Source organism: Sinocyclocheilus grahami, unplaced genomic scaffold (genome assembly GCF_001515645.1).
Source record: "Sinocyclocheilus grahami isolate Dianchi unplaced genomic scaffold, SAMN03320097.WGS_v1.1 scaffold149.1, whole genome shotgun sequence".
In the NCBI taxonomy this organism is placed as follows: Eukaryota; Metazoa; Chordata; class Actinopteri; order Cypriniformes; family Cyprinidae; genus Sinocyclocheilus; species Sinocyclocheilus grahami.
Window position 1 is genome coordinate 1,255,018 of NW_015505328.1, and position 9,989 is coordinate 1,265,006.

At 39.8% G+C, this 9,989-nt stretch overlaps 1 protein-coding gene across 1 annotated transcript in view; it reads right to left on the bottom strand.

The window, feature by feature from the left end:
* Positions 1–9,989, bottom strand: part of ext1b (exostosin glycosyltransferase 1b) — an 80,583-nt gene that overhangs the window by 20,592 nt on the left and 50,002 nt on the right. The window contains exons 2-5 of the mRNA XM_016281405.1: positions 8,152–8,245; positions 6,082–6,189; positions 2,658–2,777; positions 128–260 (exon numbers count right to left, since the gene is read on the bottom strand). Of these exons, the coding sequence (XP_016136891.1) occupies positions 128–260; positions 2,658–2,777; positions 6,082–6,189; positions 8,152–8,245 (455 nt within the window). The remainder of the gene's footprint in view (positions 1–127; positions 261–2,657; positions 2,778–6,081; positions 6,190–8,151; positions 8,246–9,989) is intronic.

Genomic DNA, 9,989 nt, shown 5'->3' on the forward strand with positions numbered 1-9,989 from the left:
TTGGACAACACTACAAAAAAAGGCAAACCTTCAAAATAGTGCACTATAGGGAAAAGATTTTAGAAACAGCTTTTGTCTTTAACTTTGGAAAAACTGTGCGCTATAAAGATGATGATTGTCTAATTACCAAGTTTGGAGTAGAAGAAAGGAAAGTCGCCCAGGAAGGATGAGTACTGGGGCAGTGTAAAAAGTCCACCGGGATGACTGTTCCACATCAGATTGCTCCTGGAGGTCTGCTGAAGCACTCGGTCCTGTATGATCTACACAAACAAGTAAACAAACAAATAAACAGCCTGCATTACAGCCTGTGTAAACAATTCCAGCTAAATTCCTCGCCCATGAGAGCTGTGAAGTTGTCATTTGGAGAAGTCTTTGAATTAATGTTTCAAATTGAAACTTCAAGATGAGGTGCAGCTCTGGGTCTATAAACTATAAGACAAACGATCAAATGCTCCAGCGATTTCACCACTCTCATCGTGCCAATCAGCTGCTCCAGCATTAAGAGGAGCAATTGCTTCTCTGGCCTTGAGTGAGGCTCTCGGCGATGAATGGCTGCTGTAAAAAGAGACAAAGACTGATAGGCTTTTTTTGTTGTCGTCGTCGTTTTTGGTTTATATTGTGCCCCTTGGTGTGAAAGCGGCTTGGCTTAGTGACAGCCTAATCGTTGGCAACTGGAATGGGTTTTCACACAAGCTGGATGTCTCTGAGATTGTGTCTTCATTGCAGCTTCTTAATACTAGCCTGGAGGCTTCTTTTGGCGGTACAAATAACAAAAGTCTTGTAGAATTTACTGAGCAGCATCTGGAATGCATTCATCAGTTGAAGGATGGTGAGATTCCACGGACAACCTTCACCACACACAAATATAACTTGCAAATACAAACACACATTTTCTGTAGACAGAATCACAGCTGCATAATTAGTTCAGGTGTATGGGAAGGTGAATGGGGAAGATAAACTCGTTCTGCATAAATAATGGTAATTAGGACTAATCACGCACGTCGATTCAGAATGATTAAACAGAGGAATCTGGGCAACAAATCGAAGCGTTCAATTAATTTAGCAAAGAAACGAGGCATTCAAGGTGAAGTGTGTAGTTTAGAAGTACCAAACAGAATCAGAAAAATACTCAGTGCCATTTTTACAGTTTTTTGTTTTAGTTTAAAAAATGCTTTAAATTGTCAGTATTTTGTCGTGTTGCATTTAAGAATTATACTTTCATTAAAATTGCATAATTTAATGTAATACACACAAACTTCAAAAGTTTGGGGTCATTTATTATTAAGAAATTAATAGTTTTATCCAGCAAGGATGCATTAAAATGAACAAAAGTGACAGTAAATATTTATAATGTTTCTAATAAATACTGCTCTTTTGAACTATGTATTTATCAAAAATATTAAACAGCACAACGGTTTTAAACACTGATAATAAAAAAATAAATTTAGAGCAGCAAATCAGCATTTTAGAATGATTTCTGAAGGATCATGTGACACTGAAGCTTAAGTAATGAAGAGAGTTATGACTGCTGAAAAATTCTGCTTTGCCATCACAAAAAATTTAATTTTAAAATAAAATGTATTATAGTTATTTTAAATTGTAATAATATTCCACAATATTACTGCTTTAAATGAGTTTTATCAAACAAATGCAGCCTTTTAAAAAACATAAAATCTTACACTCTCCAAACTGTTGAACATTATTATATTATATTATATTACAAAATGTCATCTGAGGAGACTAATATAAAGCACAAGTCTGAGTGTTTCCCGTGTTTTCTTCTTGCTCCCCCCGGAGCAGTCAATAACCATTCGACACAAGCGTTGATATTAAGCCGTGGTCTTTCAACCTCGCAGAACCCCACCTGTCATCTTAAAAACCCAATCTGAGCGGCTGATGAAAGGCCGTTCCTCTTGCTCAGCTAAAAGTCCTCCCTTTTAGTGACTGAAGACATGTGATTGACGACTCAATTTCGCAACAGGATGGCCGCAATCTTCCAAATGGAGGGCAGCGGATGAAAGCAACTCTTCGGATGCTAGCTGTAATTGCAATGATGCTGCACCCACGCCATGGGAGGTTGGGGGGCTCTGATAGCTCTGTCGCTAGCTCATAGTCTTCTGGGGTTAATTGCTGTGATTTGTTGATTGTAGATGCTTATGCATTGTATGACACTGTCAGTTTCTAAACATGGACCACAATGGCATGTCGATCTAAGAAGCAGGGGCAACGGTTACACTAACAAAGCTTTTGACAGAATATATTTCATATATAACAGTGCCAAATAAACAGACGTTTCAGTGAGAAGCACAAAACCATCCAAATACTTTTAGGGCTGCTGTATCTGAGCTCTGTGTCTAGACAAATGCTAGTCAAGCTAATAACTCTAAGGAGAGGTCAATGAACCAAGGTCACGCGTCATTTCCTAGACACTGATAAAGGGGACATACAGAATTAAACAAGGCATGAGAATGTGTACGCACTTAGCACAACCCCTAATAAATCATCATAATTCGACACTTTCTGTCAAAATATTTGGACCCAGCCTGTGTGTCTGAAGCAGCTTTTGTGAGTGTCACAGCTGTGGAATGAGAGCGAGTGTGTGTGTGTGTGTGTGAGAGAGAGAGTGGGGACGGCGTGACTGAACAGTCATGGCTTACTTCTAGAGTGGTGAGCACAATCTTCTCCACAGATGAGAAGTAGGCCTCCCACAAGAACTGTGTCTGCTGTCGCAGAGCCAGAATCTTATCCTGATGAATGGAGTGCACCGTGGACGGGATCTGCACAGAGAGCGAGAGAGAGTGATAAATCAGCGCCCTGCTGCTAGAGAGGTTATGTATGAACAGAACAAATGAAAACAAGGGAAAACAGAGGGATATGGGGTATATGAGGTGTATGGCATCTCACACTGCTTGGTTAAACCAATCAAATCTGTAAAACCTGAATAATCTGCATCATAGTCCTTATGGAAAAACTGGATCATATCAGACTAAGACGGTCAAACCAGTCCAAGCTGTGTTTTAGAGCAAACAATTTGTTTCAGCCAAGTAGGACGTCCTGGATCAACATCCTTCGTTTGACAGGAATGTTGATCCAGGACCAAAAATCGCATGTCAAACACTATCCCAAGTTTTCAACCGGTTTTGTCTCAGTCCATCAGTAAATTCCTCTTCATCAACACAAATGTGTATATCTAAAGACATATTATATAGAATATCATTCATCATTACCATTACATTAAATAATAATGATAAATAAAATAAAATAAATTATTAGTAATTATTAAATTATATAAAAAATATTTATAATAAAATCATTAAATTTAATGAATTCATACTGTGGGTTCACCAACACCAACGTGTGTTTATTTGAAGGCATATTATAATGGCTACCCGTATGACGACATAAAGGGAAGATTCCAGATTGGGCCATCTGAGCTTTCATTTTCTCAAAGGCGAAGCAGGATACCCAGGGCTCGGTTTACACCTATCACCATTTCTAGCCACTGGGGGACCATAGGCAGGCTAGGGAAACTCATATTAATGTTAAAAAACCTCATAAAGTGAAATTTTCATGCCATGGGACCGTTAATGGGTGTGTTGATATCCAGCCGAAGAGCAATCAACCATAACTTCAGGCGAGCAGGCTCAGAAGTTGGGAATACGTGGAAAGTCACCCCTCCCGAATGAGTTCGTGCGAGAGAACGTAATCTTTTAGTTTTAAGTCGGTTTGAACAATCCGGATAAGCGCAAGTAAGTACCATTTTGATTAGCCATCGTACCTACAATGACTGTGCACTGTGTAAACAATGAGTGACGTATACGCGCGAGAGATCACTTCCGGCGCTTGCGTAAACTACGCCAGAGCGTGTACACACCTCACGCACCGGATGCCGTGCGCGCGCCCAAAGAAAGTTGGACATAGTGGTGTATTAGAGGTAAAAAATTATATAAATACTGTTCGGTTTCTGGCACAAACCAATCGTTTCGTGTCTTAGGACATCAATGTGTCGTCATGAGCCGCAGGATTTAATTTGGATTTGTCTGTGCATGCTTTTTTTACTCTCATAGATTTTGTTACCATTGCCATGCATAATTCGACTGATAGACTGCAACGATTAAAGTTAAAAATCATCATATGTGTTCTACTGAAGAAACAAAGTCAACTACATCTTGGATGCCCTGGGGGTAAGCAGATAAACATAACATTTTCATTTTTGGGTGAACTATCCCTTTAACATACCTAAGATTGTTTCGAATCATATTTTGACGTTTTAGGGAACAATCAAAGAGAAACTTTCTCTAGGAAAAACTTAATGACAAATGTATTTATACGCGAGTCCAGATGGGAGGTTTAACAAATGTAATTTGCAGTTTTTGTATGTAATTATCATCAAAGCTTAACAAGTAATTTTTGATATATTCCCGCTGAGTGAACCAAAATAATTTTTTTTCAGTCTTTAAAAATGAACAAAGCATGCAAAAAAAGAACACACACACAAAAGATCACAGGATTAATTGTGAAAATTTTAATCTTTTGACAGCCATAATATAATAATAATTTAGTCACAATTCCTGTGAAGCTCCAGGCTTTCCATTGTTCAAGAAATAGTTCACCCAAAACTGAAAATTGTGTCATCATTGGTTAACCCTCATGTTGTTCTAAACCTGTAACATGAGGATGTATAAACGATGACAGAATTTCTCTTTAACAAAGGAAATCCTGCAACCCTCCATGGAATACATGTATTTCTGGATGGGAATCATTTTAGGTGTTTTTGAATATAATTAACCAGTTTAACTGGCCGAGGTGGTCTAAAAGCTCTAACCAAGCTGACTTCAGCCCCAATGTCTGAAACGACTATTAAAGTATTTGAGCAGAACACAAAAGAGATTCTGGAAAGGATGCAATAAAAACACATTGTATTTCAGACCTGCAGTAGGAGCCTCTCGTCCCCGATCACAGCAGCCGTGTTCCAGTCGATGACCTCCGAGAAGGGGAGTTCCCAACCGTTACTCAGCATGACCGGCACACAGGCCGCCTGCAAACACACAGAGCGATGGGGTCACAGCGTGAGTCATATGTGCCGTGTTTTGATTACAGGACAGCACAAAGAGAGAAAACACATGGATGAATAAGAAACAGAACAAACACAATGGGACGCATATTAAATTGCTTCTACTGAATGCCAGAAAAGCCATTAGCCTTGTTACTGATACTGACTCGAAGAGTCCAGCGTACAGATGCCTACAGATCAACATCCACTTCACTTATACAGTTACACGTCATGACAGTGAATACAGAGAGGGAGAGAGAAAATATGTACTATAAAACAGGGAAGAGGGGCTTTTAATCAGTCTCCCTGCATTTAAATGTGAGTAATGTTTTAGCACATCTGATCTCTTTTGGAAGCTGATTCCAACTGCGGGCAGCATAATAACTAAAAGCGGACTCCCCTTGTTTTGTGTGAACCCTTGGTATTTCTAACTGACTCGATCCTAATGATCTGAGTGGTCTGTTAGGTTTATATTCAGTGAACATATCTGCTATGTATTTAGGTCCTAGGCCATTGAGTGATTCATAAACGAGTAAAAGTACTTTAAAATCAATCCTAAATATAACTGTAAGCCAGTGTAAGGACCTGAGGACTGGTGTGATATGCTCAGATTTTCTGGTTCTAGTCAGAATTCTGGCAGCAGCGTTCTGGATGAGCTGCAGCTGTCTAATGGTCTTCTTGGGAAGGCCGGTGAGGAGACCATTACAATAGTCCACACTGAAAATTGTGTCATCATTGGTTAACCCTCATGTTGTTCTAAACCTGTAACATGAGGATGTATAAACGATGACAGAATTTCTCTTTAACAAAGGAAATCCTGCAACCCTCCATGGAATACATGTATTTCTGGATGGGAATCATTTTAGGTGTTTTTGAATATAATTAACCAGTTTAACTGGCCGAGGTGGTCTAAAAGCTCTAACCAAGCTGACTTCAGCCCCAATGTCTGAAACGACTATTAAAGTATTTGAGCAGAACACAAAAGAGATTCTGGAAAGGATGCAATAAAAACACATTGTATTTCAGACCTGCAGTAGGAGCCTCTCGTCCCCGATCACAGCAGCCGTGTTCCAGTCGATGACCTCCGAGAAGGGGAGTTCCCAACCGTTACTCAGCATGACCGGCACACAGGCCGCCTGCAAACACACAGAGCGATGGGGTCACAGCGTGAGTCATATGTGCCGTGTTTTGATTACAGGACAGCACAAAGAGAGAAAACACATGGATGAATAAGAAACAGAACAAACACAATGGGACGCATATTAAATTGCTTCTACTGAATGCCAGAAAAGCCATTAGCCTTGTTACTGATACTGACTCGAAGAGTCCAGCGTACAGATGCCTACAGATCAACATCCACTTCACTTATACAGTTACACGTCATGACAGTAAATACAGAGAGGGAGAGAGAAAATATGTACTATAAAACAGGGAAGAGGGGCTGAGGAGAGAAAAGTGAATTTCCTTTGAAGTGCGGGAGATGTATAGAAAAAGAGGGATGAGCAGCTGTTGTGTCTGACGGCTGTTTGACGTAATGAGGACCTGCCACTCAAGAGGTCATAAAGATGTCAGCTGAGCACTGAGCGCCACAGGGCTTCAACTCTAGTGGTCACACACACACACACACACACACACACACACATGCTCAGGGGAAGAGGGTCTGTGCTCCAGAAGTGAAGAGGTGCGGGTGCTGTATGTGAGAGCTAATGTCAAAGTATGTGTGTGCGCGGAATTGTTTCACAATGCTTGTGAGGGCCACATTTCTGAAAACATCCTTATGATAAAATCTCTTCAAAACAACTAGTGGGGGCGATAATTGTTCGTTAAAAAAAAGAAAGGTTCATAAATTGGCCAACTAATGTTTTAATTAACATCCAAAAGGTGACAGAAAGGGACAGAGTTTGTATGCAGTTATAAATATAATTAGTGACATGAGGGTTTTTAACTTGAGAGGAAGGATTGCACAGAAAAGGAAAGGCAGAAGGCAAGGCAAGGCAAGGCAAGTTTATTTGTATAGCGCATTTCATACACAATGGTAATTCAAAGTGCTTTACATAAAAGAAAAGAAAAAATAATAATAATCACAACAATAAAACAAGGAATTTAAAAACTTTGAAAATGATAAAAAAAATTGATTTAAGAGGTTTAAAATGAATTTAAGAAAACGATTATACATAGAATATAGTGCAATCAGTTCGGACATCGCACAGTGCTCATTCAATGAATGCACAGCTAAACAGATGAGTTTTGAGTCTGCATTTAAATGTGAGTAATGTTTTAGCACATCTGATCTCTTTTGGAAGCTGATTCCAACTGCGGGCGGCATAATAACTAAAAGCGGACTCCCCTTGTTTTGTGTGAACCCTTGGTATTTCTAACTGACTCGATCCTAATGATCTGAGTGGTCTGTTAGGTTTATATTCAGTGAACATATCTGCTATGTATTTAGGTCCTAGGCCATTGAGTGATTCATAAACGAGTAAAAGTACTTTAAAATCAATCCTAAATATAACTGGAAGCCAGTGTAAGGACCTGAGGACTGGTGTGATATGCTCAGATTTTCTGGTTCTAGTCAGAATTCTGGCAGCAGCGTTCTGGATGAGCTGCAGCTGTCTAATGGTCTTCTTGGGAAGGCCGGTGAGGAGACCATTACAATAGTCCACCCTGCTGGTGATAAAGTCATGAACAAGTTTCTCCAAGTCTTGACTGGAAACAAAAAATCTAATTCTTGCAATGTTTTTTGAGATGATAGTATGCTGATTTAGTTACTGCTTTGACATGACTACTGAAACTAAAGTCTGTCTCCAGAATCATACCAAGATTCCTGACTTAATTTAGTTTAGTTTCAGAAGGAAGTAAGTGTAGAAGGAAGAAAGTGAAAGTGCAGAAGGAAGGAAAGTACAAAAGGAATTGAGGAATTCTGGGAACATAAGAAAAAAGGACAGAACAAAAGAATTTAAGTGAGCAAGAAAGGATAAAAGAATGAAAAAATTAAAGAGTGCATTGGGAAGTAAGGAAGAAGGAATGAACTTGGAAGGAAGGATGAAATTAGGGAAGTGAGTGCCGAAGAAAGTAAAATGTGACAGATGTGTGCTCACCTGCAGAGCCTCCAGGAAGCGAAAGGATCCCAGTCGTCGTCCTCGCGGAACCAGGCAGAAGGTGGAATTGTGCAGCATTTCACGATAGTCATACCTGCACAAAAACACACACAAACCAATGACACAAATGCCTTTCTTTGAATTTAAGTGTCATTTCTCCATCAGTCTCCCTCCGTCCCTCCGTCCTCCACACAGGCACATTCATGAGGAGCAGAAACACACATTGTGCACAGTGTGCACAGTGTGCACACATTCAGGGGCTTGAGAAAAGACAGCCATGTTTTTCCCATATCAAAGAGACCGTCATCTCTCTGCCCCTGCGCTCTGAGCTCAGGGCAGCCACACTGACACAGATGGCTTCCTGTCTTCTCATGCACGCACACAAAAATTACAGCGTCCAAGAGGTCTGGAGGTTAAAGGAGCAGGCAGTTATTTATCAGGCAGAAATTCATAATTTACTGGTGAGCATGTAAGGTGAAGGTTGTGCGATGCTGACTTCCACGTGCTGCCATTATCTGCCTTGTGATGATCTTGCTGACTCCAGAGCAGCTGTGCCGTTTGCCTCCTCAGCTCATTGGTAGATGCTGACTTTGAACACTGCCTGAAATGGCAGGCCACACACACACACACACACACACACACACACACAGCCCTACAGAACGAAACTGAGGCACAGAGGCCATTCTGTCGCAAAGTGAACAAACAAGGCACACGTGTGAGCACACGCACACGTCCCAGCTGTCTGGATATGGGACTGATCCCGCGTTAATGTGATAGAATATGAATGAGGCTGGAGGGCGAGCGCTGGTCTCTGTGGAGCCATTTCACGTAGATTAGCTACCTGAGGAGCAATATCAGACAGTCGGCAAACACTGAGGATCCCTCCATGCCTCACTGTGTGTGAGCCCAGGACAGAAATTATGCTTTTCCATAGTCTGTAAACCACTGGTCACCAGGCTTCCTTGCCCAAAGTACAAACACTTTCATTTTTTTCTCTCAAAATATTTTTCCTCATTGAACCAGCATATAAAGACAAATGGTACAATAGCCAAGTGATTTAATATATATATATATATATATAAAATCACTTGGCTATATATATATATATATAAATAAATAAATAAATCTGGGTGCTTAAGAAACATCTCTAATTATTATCAATGTTGAATACAAATCACTTTGATATAATGTCACTTTAGATTAATTTAATGCATAAAAATGTTATATTTAAAAAAAAAAAGTTACTTACTTAAATGTTTTAATGCTTTTTTAATATATTATTATATTTGATGTATTACATATGGAACTATATATATATATATATATATATAACACATTTGTAAGTCCATTCAGTACCACAGTATAAACCAAAGTACCAAGGAATTACCACCTAATAATTCATAATTGTGCAATGGTTTCACCACAGTACTTTTTTTGTACGCATTGTGTGTATTGCACATGTTATTTCAAAGCAGCTCCTTTTACTGATTTCCTGAGCATCTTTTGACCTTGGAAAGCTCAGACCACTTAAAACAGCACAGCATGAGAGGGTGTAATGGTGAGTGTTTATACACAAGCGAGAATTGTTTGGGTCTTTAATGGTGCTCAGGCACACACAAGTGCTTGTGTGAAGTGAATCCATGGCAATGAGCATCTATGTGAGATGAAATGCAATGGAGAAAAGATCAGTGTTTAAGTATTATGAGAAAACTGCTGGTGAGTGAATCAATATCAGGGTCTAAAAATGAGGATCTCCCTCTGCGATTGTGTTTATTTCACAGGCTGGGTACAATTATACTACCCTGCCCAAACACAGCCCTAACGCAGCTTTATGCTCC